Raw genomic sequence first — 24,774 nt, forward strand, 5'->3', positions numbered from 1 at the left:
ATGCACCGAGCAGCGATGGGCAGTGCCTCCCGAGTGCTCCAGGCTACGGCTCGGGCTTCTCTCTGTCTGCCTGTGCTTCCAGCTCCACGTTATCGCGCAATGTCTTCACAACAGCTGCTGGTGCCACCCCCTGCAGTGCTGCGGCAGCCCCTGGCCATTCCAGACAGGCTGCTCCTGGGGCCTGGGCCCTCAAACGTCCCTCCTCGGATCTTGACTGCAGGAGGTCGGCAGCTAATTGGACACCTCCACAAGGAAATGTTCCAGGTGAGGGCTACGACTCAACTTCTCCAGAACATGGTCACTCATTCCAAGCGTTTCCTATAATCTGCAGCCTCCCACTCTCCTCAGGCCCCAGTGCAATGTTTTAGATAGCAAATGAAACCCACTTTCCCTTGCTCCTGATCTTCTTTTCCCCTCTTCTGGGTTCCATTCCGACATGACGTCACTTTCTGAGTCTCCTAGGGCCCAGAAGAGGCATTTTGGTGATACTAATTATAAATCACTGTTGGGCTGTCATTTCTCCTGGCTTCTTTCAGCTTTTGGTGTCAGTGTGTTTCTTGAAATCTTTCCTCTGTGCATGTGCCTCTGCCCCCACAGCCACTGGGATGACTCATATGCTTCAGGCTCTTGCAGACTCAGAGCCACAGCCCTGATTCCTCCCCATTCACCACTCTGGGGCTACTCCAAAGCCCATGACCCTTTCAGTCAGTGGAAAGATTCCCACTGATTTGAATGGGCTTTGGATCAAGCTGACAAGCAGTTTGGGGAACTGCCTAGAGGACCACCATCCACTGCCTGTCAGGTTCCCAATTCTTCCAGCATTTGGAGAACTCAGGGGTAAAAACAAAATCCTGTCCCTAACCTCCTTCAGTGCTTCCATGGCAAAGCTCTCCATGAGCGGTGCCAGCAGGGTCTGGCATTCGTTGCATCTAGCTGTTTGGTGTTGGTCTCTAGCTCTTTAAATTGCTTTCAGAACTGAGTAGAGTGTCTGTCTAGTTCAGTAGTGCCCCATGGGCACCACAAGAGAGGCCTTCCACAAAGGGAGGGGTAGGGATCAGTTTTATTTTTGGTAAAACTCATTTCTGTAAGAAATAGCTAAAAGCTGTAAATATAGTGTGTTTGTGGCTCACAGTCAAATACTCTGCAGTAAGTGACAGCTCTGCTGGATCACATCATGAACTCAGTGATTTCTGCCTATCCCTCTGTTTCATTAGAAGTACTGCATGTATATTGCCTAGCACAGAGCAGAAACAACAGCAGGCAGATGAGGGCTGGAGCTCTGCACATTCTAGCTTCCCCTTTGATGGCTGATTATTTCCTCTGTATAAGAGTCACTAGAAGGGAGTAGATGTAAACTTGGGCCCACTAGCAGCTGCCACATCCTGGTTGTTTTCCTCCTAGCACACAAAGAGTCACTGTTAGTGGGTGGTTTCAGAGTAGCAGCCGTGTTAGTCTGTATCCGCAAAAATAACAGGAGTACTTGTGGCACCTTAGAGATAAATTTGTTAGTCTCTAAGGTGCCACAAGTACTTCTGTTATTTTTGTTAGTGGGTGCTGATTTCAATGCAGTTACTCTGCCAAACTGCAGGTGGCTGCTTTAACCCTGGCATCTTGTCCGTTCTCCTCAGATCATGGATGAAATCAAGTTGGGAATCCAGTATGCCTTCCAGACACAGAACCCACTGACTCTGGCCATCAGTGGCCCAGGCCACTGTGCCATGGAGGCTGCGCTGATGAACACGGTGGAGGCTGGAGAGGTGGTGTTGATTGCAGTGAATGGAATCTGGGGCGAGCGCGCAACAGACATCTCCAAGAGACTGGGTATGGGACTTGGCCCCCTTCCCGTTTGCTGTGTGAGGCCCCCAGCTACAAACAGCTCCAGGATGGCTCAGACCAGGGACTAAGTTAGACTCTTGGTCACTCCCAGTGACTCTTAGTAAAATGTGCGCCGTGGCTAGGTCAGAACCATTATACAGAGACATGCTGCATCTTGACACATAGGGCCAAATTGCTCTGTCCAACTCTGGAGTGATTACACTGACCTAGTGTAACTGACAGCTCGCTTGGACTCTCGCTGCTCAGATACAGTATGGCCCTGCTCTCTCTGCCCCAGCTGGGCACTGGCAGGCCTGAGAGAATTTGGAAGAAATAGCCCTCTCTCCCTTTCCCACTGACTGTCTTCTGGGAACTCATAGAAATCAAGGAAGCTTTGGCAAAGGCAGATTTGGTTAGCAAGGGGCTTGCTGCAGAATAGAGAGAAAGATTTCAGGCACTGAAGGAGAGAAGAAGTTGGGCAGGACTGAATAGTATGTAAGATCCACAAAGACATTTATTTCCCACTTGATTTCAATGGGAGTTAGGTGCCTTTAAAAATCTGCCATAAGTCTATGTCTACACTGGGGTTCTATGCATTACTGTAATTACACTGGGGTAGCTGGACCATTGTAAACCCCTAGTGCAAATGCCTGGTATAGACACACTACACTAGGGTAAGCCATGAATTATATCAGTGGAGTTAACCCCAGTTGCAAGCCTGGGTAAATTAAACCAGTGCAAGTGATGTATTACACTAATACAAGCATCACTAAGGGTTTGCTTTGGGCACATCCTCACTGTAGCTACCTGCTGCAAAAACCGCAGTGTAGAGCAGCCTCACTGAGTAGAAGTAGGTCCAGGGGCCCTGCCATCAATACAGACCTTTGGGGGTAATGAAGGGGAACTGAATCCACCCAGGAAGCCTTAAAAAGAACAGACATCTCACGGAACCGTCACCTTTGCCTTCCTCAGAAATGCATGGAGTCCCTGTATGTGATATCCCAGTGGGAGCCATGACAGCTGCAGTTCTCAGTCTTTCAGTGAGAATCTGACTGGGCTATGTAACACTGACACAGTCTTTGGGCTCCATGCAGGGATCACTGGGCCAAACTGTCTGGCCTGCATGATACAGGAGACCAGACAAGATGATCCTGATGGCGCCTTCTGGCCTTTAGGTCTCTGACCCACACAGAGAAGCTTCTATTTCCCCTCCTTTCTAGTGAGCCAGTGGTTGGGACAGGGAATAGGGGGGCTGCTACCCAGGGGCACAGCGTGTCCAAGTTTAATCAGTGATATTGGGAGGGCTTTCAGCATTTTCCCAGTTTTCAACTGGACAAATTCCCATGAGGCCAGGCTGGACTTTGACAGGTGTCTCCACTTTCCAGTTAATACATGACTTATTACACACCCAGAACAACAGCTCAAAGTTGGTCATGGTCCATCCGCTGATGAGTGGAGGCTTGGCACCATGGTGACCCCACTTCCCCACCCACCCCCTTTGGGGTGCTTTGTGCCATCAGACGTGCTAATTGTCCCCAGGTCATTGCACCAACCCTGGGATGCTGGCTGCACTGTGCCAAGGTGCCCATGGGGAAGGGCTCTGTGCATCCTCTCCCACGCTTGCATACCGCAGCACAGCCAGCACAATCTGTCCCTCATTGTTTAATGTTGGGGGTTCAAGGCTACTGGTGCTATTCAGGGCTGTTGTTAGAGATGGGACTGCACAGCAGGGTCTCCTAGGGCATTTCTGCCAGGGCACTGACTGTCCCACCCCTTTCAGGAGCTGTTGTCCACCAACTGGTGAAGCCCCCTGGAGAATACTTTGCACTAAAGGAGATCGAGGAGGTGAGTGCTGCATGTATCGGAGCAAGGACGTTGAGATTAGACTGCAGTGCACAGGCACTGGCTAGAACAGTCTGGGTGACTGTGGCCTCCTGGGACATAAGGAGAGGCAGGAATCCTTATGTTGCTGCAATGGCAGGCAGAGAAAGCAAGAATGAGCTATGCCCAGAGGAGAAACCATTCTCAACAGTCCCCTGATTGCATCCTCTGGGCTTACGAGTAGCTGCCCTGCCCAGGAGAAACCTGCAGCTCACCAAGTGGAGGGTGTGCAGCTACTCACACTATCAGAGCGTGTCTGCAGAGCCTCAGCTCCCTGCCCATCTCTGCCTGCAGCCCTGAGAAATGTTGGGAAAAGGAGCATTCCCCATCCTACCAGACAGTCAGGGGCACTGTGCGTCTCCACTGGCTCCTGCCAAATGCAGCCCTCATGTGGGAACTCTGTCCTGCACGGCTAGAGGGAAAGCAAAGGGCTGAGCCCCAGCTTGGTGCAATGGAAGCAATGCTGGTTTACACCAGCTGATGACCTGGTACTAAATCTGTTATGCTGCCACCCACACACCCTTTGCTTTGTTGTATAAGTGTTTGGGGCTGAGGGTTGTCTCCTTGGCTCTTCAAAGGAAAGGCATGAGGGGGTACAGGAGGAAAGCATGGAGAAGTAAGAGAGAGAACCATGCACTGTTTCCACTAGACGTGCACGTATTTAACTGCTAGAATATATAGCGAGCATTTTCAGGCAGGGCTCTTTCACCCCGAGATTGCTGTGTAGGTTCCTAGCAGAGCTGAATGCCTGGTACACCTACAGTGTCCAGAAGAGGGAGAGCGTTCATCACTAACAAGCCCACCTGGCTTTGTAACAGCATTATTCATTTGTGTTGTGTTAGCACATGGATCGGCAACCTTTGGCACGCGGCCCAACAGGGTAAGCACCCTGGCGGGCCGGGCCGGACCGGTTTGTTTACCAGCCGCGTCCGCAGGTTCGGCCGATCGCGGCTCCCACTGGCTGCAGTTCGCCGCTCCAGGCCAATGGGGGCTGCGGGAAGCCGCGGCCAGCACATCCCTTGGCCCACGCTGCTTCCCGTAGCCCCCATTGGCCTGGGGCAGCAAACCGCGGCCAGTGAAAGCTGCGATCGGCCGAACCTGCGGACGCGGCAGGTAAACAAACTCCTCCAGGGTTCAGCCCAGTGACCATGCATTAAACAGTGGGGACTGTCTCCTCACAAACCCTCACTGTTTCCCTGGGCTGCTACCTACCTCAGCTCTCCTGGAAGCCTTTGCCAGACTCACACTCTTTGCTTCTGCCTCTCTAGAAGTCCAGTTTCCTGCCAGTCTGCAGCTGAAGGCAACTCCTTCTCTGTTGTCCTTCTGCAGCCCCCCTCTCCTTGGCCCTGCTTGCCTTCTTATCCCCCAGCTGTTGCTGCAGCTGAGAAGATGGCTAGCCTACCTGTTAACCCCTTAGTGACAGTGGTAGAATGGGATCTCTATACCCCATGACAGCAGGTTACTCTCTTGGTGTGAGGACTGAGGGGGCTGCCCTTGCCTGCAGGCACTGCCCCCCCCCCCCCCGCAGCTCTCATTAACCGGGAACGGGGAACCACAGCCAATGGGAGCTTCAGGGGTGGTACCCACAGGCCAAGGCAGCACGCTGCAGAGCTGCCTGCCCCACCCCACCCCACCCCCAGGAGCCACTGCTGGACATGCTGGCCACTTCTGGGAGCAGTGCGGGGCTGCTTGAGGTAAGCAGCGCTGGACCAGAGCCCACACCCCGAACCCCTCCTGCACCCCCCATCCCAACCCCCTGCCCTGAGCCCCCTAACCTCCTGCCTGGAGCCCCCTGCCACACCCCTCCTGCATCCCAATTCCCTGCCCTGAGCCCCCCTAACCCTCTGCCTTGAGCCCCCTGCTGCATCCCTCCTGCACCCCAGTTCCCTGCCCGGAGCCCCCTCCCACACCCCGCACTCCCTCCCACACCCCAACCTCCTGCCCCAGCCCTGCATTCATGGCCCTGCATACAATTTCCCCACCCAGATGTTGCCCTCGGGCCAAAAAGTTTGCCCACCCTTGTGCCAGAGCCACCTCAGCTTGGTTGGTGTATTTAATTCTCTCTCTCTCTCTTGCCCCTGTAGGCTCTGGCGCAGCACAAACCCTCACTGTTCTTCATCACACATGGAGAATCATCCAGCGGGGTGCTTCAGCCCCTGGATGGCTTTGGAGAGCTCTGCCACAGGTCAGTGGGATCCCCCACACGGTGCCCTGTGGCTGGACAGACTGTCTGGGCCATGGATGCACCATAGGAAGGCAGGGATGTCAGGGTGTGTTGGGAAACTCAAAACAATCACTACACTTACTAACAACACCCAATGAGCATCATGCTCTCTAGAAACCACAAAGCTCGAACACCACCAAGTTACCACACCTGCATTTTATTCTTGTTCTAAGTCGTGGGAGATCAGCAAGTGGCCCTGTGAGAGCCCAGGGAACACACGTTATTGTTTGCTAAGTGCCGCAGAGAAGAGATAGGTGACAAAGCAGCAGCAAGGGAGCAAACGTCTATCAACAGCCTCTACTCAGGGGGACTGAATGTGGGGGCAAAGTGTCAAACAGCGCATTGGTCAGGAGATGGTTCTGCACTCAGGCACAGCACAACAACCATCAGCCAGGTCATTGCCAGGCGCATAGGCGCCAACTTCCCCGCTTTCCCCTGGGTGCTTGACCCCACATCTGCCCCTGGCCCCGCCCCCACTTCACCCCTTCCATGCGACCCTGCCCTGCCCCGCTTCTTCCCACCCCTGCCCCACCCCCATTCCAACCCCTTCCCCAAAATCCCCGTCCCAACTCCGCCCTCTCCCTGCCCCTATTCCGACTCCTTCCCCAAATCCCCACCCCGGCCCCACCTCTTCCCTGCCTCCTCCCCTGAGCACCCCACGTTCCCGCTCCTCCCACTCCCTCCCAGAAAGGCCAAACAGCTGTTTGGTGGTGGACGGGGGGAAGCGCTGGGAGGTAGGCAGAGGAGCAGGGAGGTGGCATGCTCGGGGGGGGGGGAGGAGGAGGTGGGGCGGGGAGCAAGGGAGCTTGGCTGCCAGTGAGTGCAGAGCACCCACTAATTTTTCCCTGTGGGTGCCTATGGGTTAGGGTTCTAACAGATAGGGCTCCCTCAGCAAGAGTTAGGGATGCAAAGAGTAATGCTTCCTGGGTTCGGGTTCGGGTTCCAGAGGGTAGAGCTATGTAGGATAGGGCAGTTGTTCTCAGACAGGGGTACACGGACCCCTGGGGGTACTCAGAGGTCTTCCAGGGGGTACATCAACTCACCTAGATGTTTGCCTAGTTTTACAACAGGCTACATAAAAAACAGTAGCGAAGTCAGTACAAACTAAAATTTCATACAGACAATGACTTGTTTATACTGCTCTGTATTAGGGTTGCCAAAATACTAATCGCACAAAACTGAATACCCTAACCCCGCCCCTTCCCTGAGGCCCTGCCCCCCCCTGTTCACTATATTCCCCCTCCCTCAGTGGCTTGCTCTCCCCTACCCTCATTCACTTTCACTGGGCTGGGGCAGGGGGTTGGAGTGTGGGAGGGGTTGATGGCTCTAACTGGGGGTGTGGGCTCCAGGGTGGGGCTAGAAATGAGGGGTTCAGGATGCGGGAGGGGGCTCTGGGCTGGGGCAGGGAATTGGGGTGCGGAAGGGGGTGAGGGCTCCAGCTGGGGGTGTGGGCTCTGGGGTAGGGCTGGGGATGAAGGGTTTGGGGTGCAGGAGGGGGCTCCAGGCTGTGGGGAGGGGCCGAGGGATTCAGAGTGTGGGAGGGGCTGTGGATTGAGGCAGGGGGTTGGGGTGCAGGAGGGGGTATGGGCTCTGGGCTGGAGGTGTGGGCTCTGGGGTAGGGCCGGGAATGAGGGGTTTGGGGTTCAGGAGGGAGCTCCAGGTTTGGGGGGGTAGGGGTTTGGGGCTCAAGGCCAGGAGGCTCTGCGTGCTGCTCTTGCCCGCAGGCACCACCCCCCCAGCTCCCATTGGCCGTGGTTCCCAGCCAATGGGAGTGCGGAACTGGTGCTCAGGGCGGGGACAGCACGCGGAGCCCCAAGGACTCCCCACCTAGGAGCCAGACATGCTGGCCACTTCTGGGGCGCAGCACGGTGCCAGGACAGGTGGGACTAGCCTGCCTTACCCTGCAGCACCGCCGACCAGACTTAACAGCCTGGTCAGCATTCTGGTCGAAAACCGGACACCTGGCAACCCTACTCTATATACTGCATGTAAGCGAGGGAATGGTCCCGCTGTTGTGAGGAACTTTCCTGGCTTATACACTACCCCGGTGAAATGGGCTAGCGGAAGGATCTGAGTCCTTGCTCCCACTTCCTTTTACCAAGAGGCCTGCCTGACCTCGAGGGCTCCCCTTCCACTCTCCTGTGTGGCAGAGTCCTTGTAACCCCAAAAAGGTTAGGCCCAGAACTCCTGGGGGGCTCAACCCCCAACCTTGTTGTACTCACTTAGGGCAGGAGCTAGGGTGTCCCCACTCCAGGGTGCTCTCTCTGCACTGGACACTTCCCTGACTCACTGATCATTGCATACAGTTCAAGCAAACACAATTTATTAAACAGAAATCAATTTTTTTTTTAAAGGAAAAAATGAGAAAGGTAAAGGAAAATACATCACCCCGCTCTGGTATGGCCATACCACAACCAGCCATCTCTGGAATGTAAGGGCAGTTCAGTCTGTTCCTCACATGTCCCAGGCCTCCTGCCCAGGCCCTGGCTGTGCTGCAGGGATGCTGCGGGTCAGACACTTGCTCTGGCGGTGGGCACGCGCCCTCAGGCTGTAGGTGGCAGGACCCTTCTTCCCAACATCAGCTCCTCCCCACCCCCGTCGGGTTATGATCCCCATCCCAGTACCGCCTGGAAGACCTCTTGGCTGGGGGCATCTCCCTACACTGGGCCTGCTGCCCAGTGTCCCCCTTGCTCTCCCCAGCTGCTCACCGCACCCAGCTCCGGACTGCTCCAGCCCCAGCTCCAGCTCCACTCTGCCTCAGCACTGCTGCTGCTGCTCTGCCTCCCTGGGCTGCTTCTCTGGCCCCTCTGGCTCTGGTTGCTGCAGTTCTCCGCCCAGCACATGTCTGCTCTCTGGGCTGCTTCTGTGGCTCTGCTCCCATCACTGACCTGCTTCCTGGGCTGCTGCTTCTGATCATTGAGCAGGTCCTCAAGGAAACCATTTTAAAGCAAGAGGGTGATCAGGAACAGTCAACATGGACATAGGCACCGACTTCTGCTCCCGCCGGTGGGTGCTCGGCCCTGCCCCCCCTCTGCCTCTGCCTCTGCCCTGACTTCACCCCTTCCATGAGGCCCCGCCCCTGCCCCTCCACCTCCCATCCCTGCCCCATTCCAACCCCTTCCCCAAAGTTCCCGCCTCAACTCCTCCCCTTCCCTGCCCCTATTCCGACTCCTTCCCCAAATCCCCACCCCGGCCCCGCCTCTTCCCTGCCTCCTCCCCTGAGCGTGCCACATTCCCGCTCCTCCCCCTCCCTCCTGGAGCTTGCTACAGGCCAGGCGGAAGCGCTGGGAGGTAGGCAGAGGAGCGGGGACGTGACGCGCTCAGCGGGGGAGGTGGAGGAGGAGGTGGGGCGGGGGGGAGGGGAGCTTGGCTGTCGGTGGGTGCACTGCACCCACTAATTTTTCCCTGTGGGTGTTCCAGCCCCAGAGCACCCACGGAGTCGGCGTCTATGAACATGGATTCACCAAGGGCAAGTCATACCTGACCAACCTGATTGCCTTCAATGATGAGATAACTGGCTCTGTGGATGTGGGGAAAGCAGTGGATGTGATATAGCTTGACTTTAGCAAAGCTTTTGATATGGTCTCCCACAGTATTCTTGCCAGCAAGTTAAAAAAGTATGGATTGGATGAATTGACAATGTGGTGGATAAAAAGCTGGCAAGATTGTCAGGCTCAACAGGTAGTGATCAACGGCTCAATGTCTAGTTGGCAGCCGATATAAAGCGGAGTGCCTCAGGGGTCGGTCCTGGTGCCGGTTTTGTTCAACATCTTTATTAATGATCTGGATGATGGGATAGATTGCACCCTCAGCAAGTTCGCGGATGACACTAAGCTGGGGGGAGAGGTAGATACGCTGGAGGGTAGGGATAGGGTCCAGAGTGACCTAGACAAATTAAAGGATTGGGCCAAAAGAAATCTGATGAGATTCAACAAGGACAAGTGCAGGGTCCTGCACTTAGGACAGAAGAATCCCATGCACTGCTACAGGCTGGGGACCAACTGGCTAAGCAGCAGTTCTACAGAAAAAGACCTGGGATTAAAGTGGATGAGAAGCTGAATATGAGTCAGCAGTGTGCCCTTGTTGCCAAGAAGGCCAACGACATATTGGGCTGCATTAGTAGGAGCATTGCCAGCCGATCGAGGGAAGTGATTATTCCCGTCTATTTGGCACTGGTGAGACCACATCTGGAGTATTGCGTCCAGTTTTGGGCCCCCCACTACAGAAGGGATGTGGACAAATAGGAGAGAGTCCAGCGGAGGGCAACGAAAATGAGTAGGGGGCTGGGGCACACGACTTACGAGGAGAGGCTGAGAGAACTGGGGTTGTTTAGTTTGCAGAAGAGAAGAGTGAGGGGGCATTTGATAGCAGCCTTCAACTACCTGAAGGGGGATTCCAAAGAGGATGGAGCTCGGCTGTTCTCAGTAGTGGCAGATGACAGAATAAGGAGCAATGGTCTCAAGTTGCAGTGGGGGAGGTCTAGGTTGGATATTAGGAAACACTATTTCACTAGGAGGGTGGTGAAGCACTGGAATGGATTACCTAGGGAGGTGGTGGAATCTCCATCCTTAGAGGTTTTTAAGGCCCGGCTTGACAAAGTCCTGGCTGGGATGATTTAGTTGGCGTTGGTCCTGCTTTGAGCAGGGGGTTGGACTAGATGACCTCCTGAGGTCTCTTCCAACCCTAATCTTCTATGATTCTCAGGTTCTCTGTCTGGCACAGCCCTGCTCCCCAGCTCAGCTCGGGTCCCTGCCCTCTCCTTAGCTCGGCCCCACTCTGTTCCAGGCAATTCCAGCTCACACTGAGGATGGGAGCCCCTCTGGCCTCCTGACTCCCTCATTGGCCTGCCCGACCTTTTAATCAGACTCACCTGGAGCATGGGTCTCTCCCCATTGCTCCTGGGGACTGTCAGTCTCAGGGTCCTGATTTCCCATTGACCCTTCCCCTTACCTTTAGTACTGGGAGCTAGCCAACCAAAACACCCCCACTGAGTTTTAGTAAGGGGCTAACAGTCCCTTACATATACACTGAAATGTAAGAACAATATTTATATTCCAACTGATTTAGTTGATAATTATATGATAAAATGAGGCAGTAACAATGTTTCAGTAACTGTGTGCTGTGACACTTTTGTATTTTTATGTCTGATTTTATAAGCAAGTAGTTTTTAAGTGAGGTGAAACCTGGGGGTGTGCAAGACAAATCAGACTCCAGAAAGGGGTACAGTAGTCTGGAAAGGTTGAGAATCACTGGACTAGGGGTAGGGTTCCAGAGGGTAGGGCTACCTGGGTTTGGGTTAGGGTTCGAGGCCCTTCCTAGGCAGCTGTTGCAGACTCAGATCCTCTGTGGATCAGGTGCCCAGAGGGGTGCTGAATACTCATCGAACAATGGGGCATAATAGCATTCCCAGGTAAGGCAAAATTGCATGTTTCTCTTTCACCACTGCCCATGGGCAAAGCAATGGGCAGGTTAGTGACCCTGCTAGAGCTGTTGCAGTGGTGCTTAACACATTTCAGGAGGGTCCTGGGAAATCCAAGACTCTGGAAAAATATTGTCTGGTGAGAGAAATGATAAGAACCAGAATTAATGAGAAGCTTTCAGACACCAACACAAACAGGTTGACGTTTGCTAAGTAATATCTGCTCTTCCTTTCCCTCTGCTAGATATAAGTGCTTACTACTGGTGGACTCTGTGGCATCATTAGGTGGAGCTCCCATCCTCATGGACCAACAGGGTAAGGAGCAAAGAACTCATCTTCTTAACTAGAGTATTCACCAGCCCCATACAATAAACAAGAAAAAATGTATGTGTGGATAGAAAGGTCCTCTCTACAGGGGAGGCTGTGGAAAGGGTAGCTCTGATTGTCTTAAAAACCAGAGCTCCTGGGCCATTCCAGATGGTGGTTGGAGGGGCGAAGGTTAGCGGAGGGTTCATCCTGAACCATATTCTCTAGAGTGATTTCTGTTGGGAGAAACTGGGTCTAGGGTAGTGATGAGACCTTCCACTGCAGGCGCTCCCCGAGGTATGGTTATGCTTCCAGAAGGTAGTGCTATGGCCAGGTGCTGAACCTGAATGTCCAAGGGTAGGACATCTCGGAGTAACATTAATGTCCCACATGGTAGGGCTGTCTGGGCTATAGGAACGATTCCAGAGGACAAGGCTCCCAAGCTAGGGCTGTGTTTCCAAAGGTAGGGTTACCCAGGCTTGGGTTAAGGTTACAATGGAGAGGACTCTCCAAACCAAGCTTAGGGAAACAAAGCATGGGGCTCCTTGAGCTGTGGGTAGGGTTTCAAAGGGTAAGGCTCTGCAGGATAGGGTTGGTGTTCTAGCACTTTGGGTTGCACAGGCTAGGGTTAACATTCCAAAGGGTAGGCCTCCCGAGGCTCAGGTTAGGGTTCAAGAGGGCAGGGCTCCATGGGCTAGGGTTAGGGTTCCAACCGATAGGGCTCCCTCATATAAAGTTAGAGTTCCAGAGGGTAGGGCACCCTGGGCTTGACTTAGGGTTATAGAGTCTAAGACTACCAGGGTAGGGTTAGCCATTCCAATGGACAGGACTCCCCAAGCAAGGGTTAGGCTTCCAGTGTAGGGCTTCCTGGGTTAGGATGAGGGTACAAATGTTGAGGCCCCCCAGGCAAGGGTGAGTGTTCAAGAGAGTATGACTTCCCTGTCTAGCATTAGGGTTTCAGATGTTAAGACTCCCCAGGCCAGGCTTAGGGTTCCAGGGGGTAGGGCTCTCCAGCCTAGGGTTCGGGATCCAGAGGGTAGGGCTCTCCGGCCTAGGATTCTGGTTCAGAGGGTAGGGCTTTCCGTCGTAGGGTTCTAGTTCAGAGGGTAGGGCTCTCCGGCCCAGGGTTCTGGTTCAGAGGGTAGAGCTCTCCGGCCTAGGGTTCTAGTTCAGAGGGTAGGGCTTTCCGGCCTAGGGTTCGGGATCCAGAGGGTAGGGCTTTCCGGTCTAGGGTTCGGGATCCAGAGGGTAGGGCTCTCCGGCCTAGGGTTCGGGTTCCAGAGGGTAGGGCTCTCCGGCCTAGGGTTCGGGATCCAGAGGGTAGGGCTTTCCGGTCTAGGGTTCGGGATCCAGAGGGTAGGGCTCTCCGGCATAGGGTTTGGGATCCAGAGGGTAGGGCTTTCCGGCCTAGGGTTTGGGATCCAGAGGGTGGGGCTGTAATAGCACTTCCTGTTCATAAGAACATAATAGTGTCCATACTGGGTCAGAAAAATGGTCCGTCTAGCCCAGTATCCTATCTTCTGACAGTGGCCAATGCCAGGTGCTTCCAAGGGAATGAACAGAACAGAGCAATTTATCGAGTGATCTACCCCCTCTCGCCCTGTCCTAGCCTCTGGCAGTCAGAGGCTTAGGGACACCCAGAGCATAGGGTTGTGTCCTGACCATCTCAGCTAATAGCCATAGATCGACCTATCCTGCATGAATTTATCTAATTCTGTTTTTAATCGACTTATACTTGGGCCTTCACAACATCCCCTGGCAATGAGTTCCACAGGTTGACTTTGTGTTGTATGAAGAAGTACTTCCTTATGTTTGTTTTATATCTGCTGCCTATTAATTTTATTGGATTACCCCTGGCTCCTGTGTCATGTGAAGGGGTAAATAACACTTCCCTTTTCATTTTCCACATAATTTATGATTTTATAAACCTCTATCATATCCCGCCGCCAGATGTCTCTTTTCTAAACTAAACAGTCCCTGTCTTTTTAATCAGTCCTCATACGGAAGCTGTTCCATACCGCTAGTCATTTTGTTGGCCTTCTCTGCACCTTTTCAATTCTAATATATCTTTTTTGTGATGGGGAGACCAGCTCTGCACTCAGTATTCAAGATGTGGGTGTACTATGGATTAATATAGGGGCATTATGGTATTTTCTGTCTTATTGTCTCTCTCTTTCCTAATGGCTCCTAACATTCTGTTAGCTTTTTTGACTGCTGCTGCACATTGAGCAGACATTTTCAGAGAACTATCCACGATGACTCCAAGGTCTCTTTCTGGAGTATGTATAGTTGGGATTATGTTTTCTAATGTGCATTACTTTATATTTATCAACATTGAATTTCATCTGCCCAGTCATCCGGTTTCGTGAGATCCCTTTGTAACTGTTCACAGTCAGCTTTGGACTTAACTATATTGAGTAATTTTGTGTCATCTGCAAACGTTGCCACCTCACTGTTTACCCCTTTTTCCAAATCATATATAAGTATGTTGAACAGCCCTGGTCCCAGTACAGACCTTTGGGGAACCCCATTATTTACCTCTCTCCATTGTGAAAGAAATTCAGGTACAAATCCTTCCTCCCAAAACTGGAAAAAATGTAGTCAGGACTGTAAACCCTCATAGTTTGTGTTCACAAAGAGCCTTAACTCTGACCCATAGCCCTCTCCTTAATGGACCTATGATTAGTTTGTCATGTCACTATGGTTCACTAGGGATACTATCTTCTGGTGTAGTTTCTATTCACTTTCAGGAGTAGTTTGAGCCAGATCACAGGGTGACTAAGAGGCATTAATGGGATATTAAAACCACTCTATCCTTAGGATGATGGATAATGAGTTGAGGATAGTGAATTGTGCATTATGCAGATTGGCCTGGCTGGCTGGCAATGGAAAAGTCACTCTAATGTAACGTATGTGCAGCATGAGATGAGATGTCCTGGTGTCTTGCAGTGAGTGGTTGAAGTGCAAGAGGGTATGTGTTGGAGCTGCTGGCCCATATGTAATGAGACATGAGGCATTTTTGAGGAAATGATAGGGTGCAGACAGGGCTGGATTAACGCAGTGGCTTTAGGGGCTGCAGCCCAGGGCCTTGGGCTAAGGGGGGCCCTGCAAAAATAAATCCATAATTATATACATGAAAAAATATATATATAAAAATGTATGATCTATGGTTTGGGATAGAACAAATCTATTTTACTAACATATCTTATTAAAACAACTTCCTGATCATAATTATCATGTGATAAAATCCAATCATGTGCCATTTCTTATTGCTTGGATCTGTGCTCCTGTGCAGTGGTTTTATAAAAATGTGGGATAATGGTGCACCTAGAAAATATGACAGTGGAGCTCAAAAGAGGAAAGTGCAGAAGTTAAAAATGATTCGTGAGGAACAGTTGTTAAACAAAATACCAAAATTGACAGGCTATTTCAGTAAACCACCAACAAATGCACCAGATATTAGTGATTTGGAAAATAAGTCAACGAGCATCACAAATCCACGCGAGCGAACGACAGCAGCCACAACAGACAGTCCAGACACAGTCAGTCACCAGTTTTGGATGAGAGCGAAATAGCTGCATGTGATGAAGGTAAAAACGCAGCTAACTTTGACCCATACAGCTCTGATGCAGCACGTTGGGGCCCAATAAATGAAACAGTGCGATCTTATTGGATCACAAAAGGGCCAACACTATGTCAAAACAAACATTGTGATTTTTCAGCGTCTGAAAAACAATAAAAACATCAGAAACAGTGTTTATTGAAAACCCTCTTCACACATACTCTTCAAAATGGGGAATCTGTACCTCTTGAGTGGCTTCTTTATTCTCCATCGACAGGATCTGTTTTTTGTTTTGTGTGTCGATTGTTTGGAGATTCATCCTCTCATACAAGGGCATTTAGTGGTTTTGGCTTTAATGACTGGAAACATGATGCAGTTTGTGTTGTCGAGCACGAGAGCAACATTTGTCACAGAAATGCAATGCTTACCAGGATTTCTCAGACACAAGCCAAATGGCATATTGACTCGGAACTGGAAAAATAGTTTGAAACTGACCTTGCTTATTGGAAAGAGGTCCTCAGACGGGTTGTTGCAGTTGTTAAGTTTCTGGCAGAGTGTGGGCTTTCTTTCAAAGGAGACAATGAAACTGTTGGATCCCCCAATAACTGGAATTACTTGGGCAGCTTGGAATTATTGAGTCAGTTTGATCCTTTTCTAAAGGATTAATGATCTGGATGATGGGATAGATTGCACCCTCAGCAAGTTCGCAGATGACACTAAGCTGAGGGGAGAGGTAGATATGCTGAAGGGTAGGGATAGGGTCCAGAGTGACCTAGACAAATTGGAGAATTGGGCCAAAAGAAATCTGATGAGGTTCAACAAGGACAAGTGTAAAGTCCTGCACTTAGGAAGGAAGAATCCCATGCACCACTACAGGCTGGGGACCAACTGGCTTAGCAGCAGTTCTGCAGAAAAGGACCTGGGGATTACAGTGGACGAGAAGCTGGATATGAGTCAGCAGTGTGCCCACGTTGCCAAGAAGGCCAACGGCATATTGGGCTGTATTAATAGGAGCATTGCCAGCAGATCGAGGGAAGTGATTATTCCCCTCTATTCGGCACTGGTGAGGCTGCACCTGGAGTATTGCGTCCAGTTTTGGTCCCCCCACTACAGAAAGGATGTGGACAAATTGGAGAGAGTCCAGTGGAGGGCAATGAAAATGATTAGGGGGCTGGGGCACAGGACTTACGAGGAGATGCTGAGGGAACTGGGGTTATTTAGTCTGCAGAAGAGAAAAGTGAGGGGGGATTTGATAGCAGCCTTCAACTACCTGAAGGGGGATTCCAAAGAGGATGGAGCGTGGCTGTTTTCAGTGGTGGCAGATGACAAAACAAGAAGCAATGGTCTCAAGTTGCAGTGGGGGAGGTCTAGGTTGGATATTAGGAAACACTATTTCACCAGGAGGGTGGTGAAGCACTGGAATGGGTTACCTAGGGAGGTGGTGGAATCTCCATCCTTAGAGGTTTTTAAGGCCCGGCTTGACAAAGCCCTGGCTGGGATGATTTAGTTGGTGTTGATCCTGCTTTGAGCAGGGGATTGGACTAGATGACCTCCTGAGGTGTCTTCCAACCCTAATCTTCTATGATTCTATGAACATTAAAGAAATATGGGAATGCTGGTAAGGAAGGCCTTCATACCTTTCTTCAACGATTTGTGAGGAATTTATAACTTTAATGGGACAAAGGGTGCTTTCAGAAATAAACAGTCAGTTGCAGATTGCAAAGAACTTTTCAATTATTGTAGATTCCACTCCTGACATATCCCATGTAGATGAACTTATGTTCATTGTCCGCTATGTGTCGCAAGAGGGGCAGATTCAAGAGCGTTTTCTTAAATTTCTCGCAATAACTGTTTTGACAGTTTTGCAGAAGATGGACATTGACATAACAAATTGAGATGTCAGTGTTATGACAATGCTAGTAACATGTCAGGGGCATACAAAGGTCTGCAATCACAAATTTGGGAGATAAACCCTTTAGTAGAATGGGTACCTTGCGCAGCTCACACTCTCAATTTGAGCTTATGCTCAAATAAATTTGTTAGTCTCTAAGGTGCCACAAGTACTCCTGTTCTTTTTACTCTCAATTTAGTTGGGGTTATGAGCATAAACTGCTGCTTGGAGGCAAATACTTTGTTTTGTTCCGTCACTTTTAAATTTCTGCTCGAAATCAATCACTCACTGGCAAATTCTTACTGCAGGATTAGAGCCAAATGACAATAAGCAAATTGAGATGCTGAAAGCTCTTTCAGATACAAGGTGGTCAGCACATGCCCAGGCTACAAAAGCACTACAGCTGAATTATGAAAATATTCAGGAATCTCTCCGAAAACTAGCAGACGATCCAAATCAGAACCCAAATACGTGCAACGATGCTCGATCACTGGTCATGAAAATGGACAAGCTGGAAATTGTTTTTCTTTGCAACCTCTGGAACACAGTTCTGCAAAGATTTCAAGCAACAAGCACTGCACTTCAGGCTGTTGACCTTGACTTGCCTAATGCTGTAAAGTTGGTGGGCTCTTTAAAGGATTTTGTGGCTGGTCTACGAGTTCAGTTTGACAGCTTTGAAACTACCACTAAACAAATGACACCTCGAGTTTCTCAACAGTATAAATCGGAAAAGCACTGTGAACTGAAGTGTAAAAAACAACAGGACGACTCTGGGGAGCTGGACTGTAAGCTGTCAGGCCTAGAGAAATTTTGCGTGGAGCTTTTCAATGTTATTATTGATAAATCTGTTGCAGAGCTGCATTGCAGGTATGAGGCATACAAAGGGGTATGCGGCACTTCAGATGTATGAACTATCTTCATCTACTTTCTGCATCAGAACTACATGATTCAGCTGTTAAACTACAAAACAAATATAGTACCAACTTACAAGAGGATTTTGCAGATGAGCTGGTTCAATTTAGGGAGTTCACAAAACACGAGGAAAACAAAACAGTAAAGACACTACTTCTCGTTTTAAGACAATGGAGTCTGAAGTCTGTGTTTCTCAATGTAGACATTGCCTTATGGATTTTTTTGACACTGCCGGTAACTACCACTGGAAGAGAATGATCGTTTTCAAAACTGGCACTAATAAAAAACAAGCTGAGGTCAAGCATGGATCAGATGAGACTGAGTTCGACTCTAATGTCAATAGAGTATGACTTGCTTCGTCAACTGGATTTCAGTGACATCATCGAGGATTTCTCAGCCCTGAAGACCAGAAAGAAACTAATATAACAGCCGTTCTAAGGTAAGAAGTAGGCTATTTTGAATTAACTTAACTATATTCTACGTGTTTTAAGACTGAAATGTAAACACAGAACGGCTTTATGTTAATTAAAAGGCAAGTTTAGTACAGAGTTAATAGCTTTGATGCCATAATTGTGATCCTTTTGTTTTAAATTAGGATAAAGGCTTGTATACAGGAGCCCCACAAAATCTAGTAGCCCCAGGCCCACAGGAGAGTTAATCCGGCCCTGGGTGCAGAACTGGGCTCCTAATGGAAAGCTAGTTGCAAGTCAGGACTGGAAGGACGGTGTCACTGCCTTTCCTCCACAATCAATCTTATATGGCTGGGTTTCTAACACTACTTTTTCATTTAACACAGGTATTGACATCTTGTACTCAGGATCTCAAAAAGTCTTGAATGCTCCCCCTGGCAGTGCCCCTATCTCCTTCAGTGAGCGAGCCAGGTGAGGACAACACCGCCATCCCTGTAGATTGTGAAACACATGCACGGGGCCAGGGAGGGGTGCTCATGTACACAACACCAGGGCGAGGCAGGCTAAACAGCAGGTGACTCAGGTCCACAGATGTGTAGAAGCACCTACACAGGTTGAACAATGTCCCTGAAAAAGGGGAAAGATGGCCCACATTCAACCCTCTGTTACACGTGGGCAAGTCCAGCCCAAGGTGTTCAAGCACCCAGAAATATCCCCGTTCCCAGTGACTGAGACCATTGATTCCTAGGTGTACAGCTGGGTGATCACTCAGCCCTCCAGCAGCAGGGCTGTCACTCCAGGGGGCAGTGCCACTGAAATCTAGGGGACCCCTCCCATGAGTCAGCGTCGCGCCATGGGAGGAAGGGTGGCAGGCTCGGGCCCTGTGTCATATGAGGGGGGAGTAAAAGCAGCCACTGACCAGGCCTGACAACTTCCAATTAAGCCTGAGGTGCAGGCATTACCCCTGCAGCCCCAGCCTGTCAGAGCCTCCCCAGTACACAGGAGCTCTCTGCGCCCGCAGCCAGTTCAAGCTGCAGGAAGCCAGGCACTGTCACTGTCTCACTGGATCGGTGCAGTGGCTGCCACATCCCCCATGGGGCACTCAGCGGGATTCCTTTCCACCTCATCATTATCTAATCTGTTGAATCCATCTCGGTCCCAGCAGTTCCTCTCTCAATGTCACGTCTGAGTGCCACCCAAGCAACCCCTCCCTTCCCTAGCCAGTGGGAGTAAGCTCGACTAGTTAACAATAACCACATCTACCTCATGTCTAGTGCTTCCCTTGGCAGATCTCAAAGTGCCTTACAGTAGGGCAGTATTGTTATCTCCATTTTACAGGTGGGGAAACTGAGGCACAAAGGGGCCAGGAGTGTATCTGTGTGGTGCATGTAGTGGGAAAACTAAGTAAAGGTTCTGGCTGGAGGGCAGAGCTTCTAGGATCACTTACCGAGCTTTGTCATATCCATCTTGTCAGGAAGAAGATTTTCAGCAGGAGGACGAAGCCACCTTCCTTCTTCCTGGACATGGGCTGGCTGGCCAATTATTGGGGCTGTGACGACAAGCCAAGAATGTGAGGGGCGAGCTTTGGGGTGTCCAGGAAACAGCTCTCTGACCAGGGATTTAACACACCACGACCTGAATCCAGACGGACTTTCATCCAAATCACAAAGCATTTCCACTTCAGTCCAAATTGAAATCCCACCCAAATCCTATCTGAACCCAGCACTCACCCCGGCTCCATACTTGACATCCATTCAGACCTCACAACTTACCTACTTCTCATCTAAACTTCAATCTGATCCCAAACCCCTTGTGTCCACCCTCACCCTAACCCTGGGCTAATCCTCATTCTTCCCCCAAAACTAATTCATGCCCAACCCCCATCACCTCATTAGAAGAGGAGAGGTGAACCAGAGAATACAGTAGATTCATAGATTCATAGATTCTAGGACTGGAAGGGACCTCGAGAGGTCATCGAGTCCAGTCCCCTGCCCGCATGGCAGGACCAAATACTTCTCACATAGCACCAACTTACAGCATCCTGCTATCCGCATCCTTGGCGTCAGCAGATCCAGGGCTGTTGCTTAGTCTTCATGCAGTTCCAACCTCTGATGTCAGTGTAGTGACCTCACTTCATTTCATTTTTCCCTGCTATGGTGGGATAGAAAGAGGAGGCTGAAGTATGGTTTTTGGTGGCTTAGCCTCCAGGATCTGTCTAGGTTTCAGTATTGATTGTAATATATTGATCTGATCCACTAATGTATTTAGTCAATGTGGTCATGAGCCCTTCTCCAGCATGTCGCATGTATATTACAGATACCATCATACTGCACCAATCAATAGCTTCTTCAGCCTGAGGGAAGGCTTGGCAATCCTTGCGGAACTGGTGAGTAATGGCAGGAGACACTCGGGCCAGGCAGGATGGGGAAAGGCAAAGAGAAGGAATATGAGTGGGAAAACGATACTGGGACTATCATCACCGAGCTGGTTGTTGGGATTGTTATTTAGAAATGCAGTTGAAGATAACACTGCTATTTTTTAAAGTATTTAGGTGCTTAAAGATGCAAACATAGGCCAGGTGGGATTTTAAAATGGAGCTAGGTATCTGTCTGCCTCTGTAGGCACCTAAATGCCTTTAAAAATCTGTGCTTGGTGCTTATGGAAGAAACCAGTTGGACAGCCCTGGAGACTGAAGTCTTTTATTTAACCACACTATGGACAGCTGCCAGGCAAACATCAAAGCGTGTGCCTAGTGCCTTCCAGGAGGGATAGTTCATTCTCCATCGCCATTCAGTCCTGGCCTCTTGCTGAGCCTGCCAGGCAGGAGGCTAATCTTGGGGGAGCTGCTTTTTGTTTTAGAGACGCCCCCAAGGACTGGGCTCGGTTTGTGCAGCCATCGAGCAGCCACCAGCGGGTAACAAATTGTGGTCATTCCAGAACTGGGCTAGATGGGAACTGGTGCTTGGGAGGTGAGAGGTCCCATCAGCTTGGGAGGTGAGAGGTCCCATCAAGGGTCACTTGAGCCACCTTCTCCCCATCAAGATGAAACGTTAAATCAACCTATCTGACCCGGGATTTGTGTCTGCCTGTCACATGCCTGGCCCTGGGACAGTAACCTCCTAACTAATGGCTGTGCTCTTCTCCCCATTGGCCCAGGGGCTGGAGAACTCCTGGAAGCGTCACAAGGAGAACAGTCTCTACCTGTGTGCAGGGCTGCAGAAGCTGGGTCTCCAGCTCTTTGTGAAGGAACAGGTAGGACTTGGGCTGATATTACTGGACATTGTATAGACCTGCTGGATCTCACTGATGTTGGTAGAGTGACACTGCAGATGAAGTGTCGTCCGGCTGGGCTACAGAGAAAGAGAGCTAAGGGGATAGTTTGGGACAGATGAGGCCAGATCCTCAGCTGGTGTAAATCAGTGTAGCTCCACTGACTTTGGTAGAGCTACGCCGATTGACCCCAGCTGGGGATCTCGCCCAGCTCTGAATTTCTCAGGAGGTTTCACATGCTGGGAGATTCCCAGCTAACCCAGGACAGAAAAGCAGGATCCTCCCCATAGAAAGGAATCTTTGTTCCAGACGGCAAAGTTTGCAGCAAGGTACAGAAGGAGTGGGGAAGAGGACTGTTTGCACATGCTCAGAGGAGACCTCCTGCATGGATCTCTCTGTTTTTCAGGAGTTGCGGCTCCCGACAATCACCACCTTTGTACTGCCTGAGGGATATGACTGGAAGGAGGTCACAACGTTTATTATGAATAAACATGCAATCGAGATCTCAGGGGGCCTGGGACCATCAGAAGGCAAGGTAGGTACAAGCTGCCAGCCAGGGTCGAACTCTGCAAGTCTCTGTGGCTAGTCAGGTACTTGAGCTTGCTAAAAATGCCCATATGGATCTCAACAGATTATGGGCCAGGTTCTTTTCTCAGTTCCTGCCATTATATCTAGAGAAGCTCCATTGACAGCACTGGAATGATACTGGTGGAACATCACCCTAGCAATACATTATATGTGTTTTATGTATGCAACCAAGAACTTGCCTTGAACCTGATAGTGCCACCAATGCCATCAGCCTCCTGGTTCCCCCCTTGCTGCTTAATAAGAACCTCAGGATCCATTGCCCACAAAGGAACTCCCAGTCTGGTGTCAGGAAGGTACCAAGTGAGCCAGTTTCCTTGACAGAAATGGGTCCTTTCACCTGGGGCCAAGGGGTGATTTGGTATCTGAGGATTTCCCTAAATGAGCGTCTGCCTTTGCTGAGTCCCAATGACTTTCAGCACTGGTCTGGATAGGCTTGTGAAGAGTAGAGTCCAGGAGATGTGCTGAACCCCCAGCTCATCCAATCACAGACTCCTTTCCAAATAGATCCCTGGGGCCTTCCATAGGGAATGCAGCCCAAGACTGATACAAACCACTGCCTCGGGGCTTCATGCACTGAGATCCAGAAACAAGCAAACTTAGAGAAAAAGCTCTCTCGAGATAAGGCCTGGCATGCTGTGCTCTTACAGCCACTTGCGAAATAAGCAGAGACTATTGGGAACCTGTAGCAGGGTTTGCCACCCTTCTGCAGCCAACCACAGTGATACAGATGAGTCCTGCCTCAGTTTCCCTCATGGTCCCCAGGGCTGGCCAAGTTGCTCTTCTCCACCTTCCTGCTGCTGCTTCCTACTCCCCTTTCTCAACTGCTGCCTGGGTCTCTATAGAGGTCAGGTGCCCTCTATCAGGCAACTAACTAGACACATGTGAACTGGACCAATTTCCTCTTAAAGAGGCCAGTTGCTCTGGGAGGGAATTCTAACATAGACGTCTGTTTAATTAGGGGCTGTAATAACAAACAGCCTCCTCTACCCCCCCCCCCAACACACAACATTATTTGTGTGGTAGAAGGTGTGTGGCAGAATAGAAGGTGTGTGGTAGAAGATGTAGCATTTGTAGGTCTTTCCAAGAGAGAATGGAATTGCTTGTAGACAAATTTGCATAAGCAAATTTCAGAGGAGAAGAAAAGCTAGTCTTTGTTCTTTCCATGTTTTCCTTGTTTGTGTCAATGAATGCAAATTAAAAGAGAATACCTAAGACAGAGCTGCATTGAAGAGTCTTTTTCCATAGGCTTGTTACTAACCAGTCGTTACCCTAAACTGGAAGAGACTAGGGAAAATGGGAAAGTTCAAATGCAATCATTTATTAGAGGAGAGGGAAGTTCCAATAACAGCATGATATTTATGCTGGCTTTAGGTCAAGTGCTCTGAGCACTTTTTCCAAGCCTCAGTAGAGAGTATACCTTGTTCTGGATTGGGCATAACACTTGTGAGAAGCTTGCAGACTTACCGGGATGAGTTTTTAAGCAAAGCTATTCTTGCAGGGCTTTGGCTAGGAGGACCTAGGTTGACCATTGATTCCTTATTTTAAGAGCTGTTCCTTATTGGAGGCATGATCCAACTCCTACTGAAGTCAATAGAAAGACTTCAATTGATTTCAATGTGAATTGGATCAACCCAAGTCAATATATGAGGTACTTTTCTCCAGTAGTCATAAGGAATAGTATAACATGATACAAAGGGATGAATAAAGCATTGGGAGGGGCAGCCCCTTACAAATAAGCTTTGTTTTAGTGTTTCATATCATGTCATTTATTATCTCTAACTGTAGGTGGTCACCCTAGGAGGAAATCAGCCACAAATTTGCTCCCTACTGTATTTTATCTTTGGCATACTGGCCAGCAGAGCTAAAGCAGGTGCCACCAAAGAAGCTGAAGATTTCTTGTGTTTTCATTTTACTTGTATTTGCTTAAATTAGTGATAACAAAAACAATTACATCTATGTGGTCTGATTCCCCCACTGCCATGCACCTTCTGCAGCGTACACTACTGCAACGTGGCTGTGACGGCAGCTTGACACCATTCTGATCTGCTACCTTTTCACACCTCCTTTGCATTCACTTTGCCCAGGCATAAGTGACCGTACATGGTGCAGGACACTGGAGAATCTGGCCCATTGTATGGTATGTGTGTAGGAAGTATGTGTGTGTAGGAAGTCACTGGCATGGGTCTCACCTCCTCCATGAGCCTTGCATCTCCTGCAGACATGCAATCCGACGTGTCACGGGGCCGACCCTGGAGAACCAATTTGATCTCATCAATATTTACTACTCTCTACTGAGTTTCTTTTTCTCTCAATTTCAGGTTCTTCGAATAGGACTCATGGGTTATAACTCCACCAAATTCAATGTAGACCGAGTCCTTCATGCCCTGAAAGATGCCCTCCAGCACTGCCACAAGAACAAGCTGTGAGCAGCTCCTAGTGCAGCTGCAGACACAAGTACAGAGAGATCATTTCAGGCCTTGCTAATGCCACTGTCTT

General features: G+C 50.1%; 1 protein-coding gene across 1 annotated transcript; it reads left to right on the forward strand.

Annotated features, from left to right (window-relative positions):
- On the forward strand, positions 1-24,704 carry AGXT (alanine--glyoxylate aminotransferase). Its single transcript, XM_065411166.1, has 11 exons — positions 1-264; positions 1,629-1,821; positions 3,596-3,660; positions 5,781-5,881; positions 11,584-11,654; positions 18,807-18,891; positions 19,895-19,990; positions 20,737-20,806; positions 21,577-21,672; positions 22,097-22,225; positions 24,597-24,704. Exons 1-11 carry the CDS (start codon positions 1-3, stop codon positions 24,702-24,704), a joined length of 1,278 nt encoding a protein of 425 aa, XP_065267238.1.
- Positions 24,705-24,774: the final 70 nt, after the last annotated feature.

The sequence above is a fragment of the Emys orbicularis genome, chromosome 9 (genome assembly GCF_028017835.1).
Source record: "Emys orbicularis isolate rEmyOrb1 chromosome 9, rEmyOrb1.hap1, whole genome shotgun sequence".
Taxonomy (NCBI): domain Eukaryota; kingdom Metazoa; phylum Chordata; order Testudines; family Emydidae; genus Emys; species Emys orbicularis.

Excerpts from the sequence above, each read along its gene's own strand:
- AGXT (XM_065411166.1), top strand. The coding sequence starts at position 1 with ATGCACCGAGCAGCGATGGGCAGTGCCTCCCGAGTGCTCCAGGCTACG. Across the intron at positions 5,882-11,583 it reads TTTGGAGAGCTCTGCCACAG|ATATAAGTGCTTACTACTGG; the intron begins GTCAGTGGGATC and ends TCCCTCTGCTAG. Across the intron at positions 20,807-21,576 it reads TGGCAATCCTTGCGGAACTG|GGGCTGGAGAACTCCTGGAA; the intron begins GTGAGTAATGGC and ends CCATTGGCCCAG.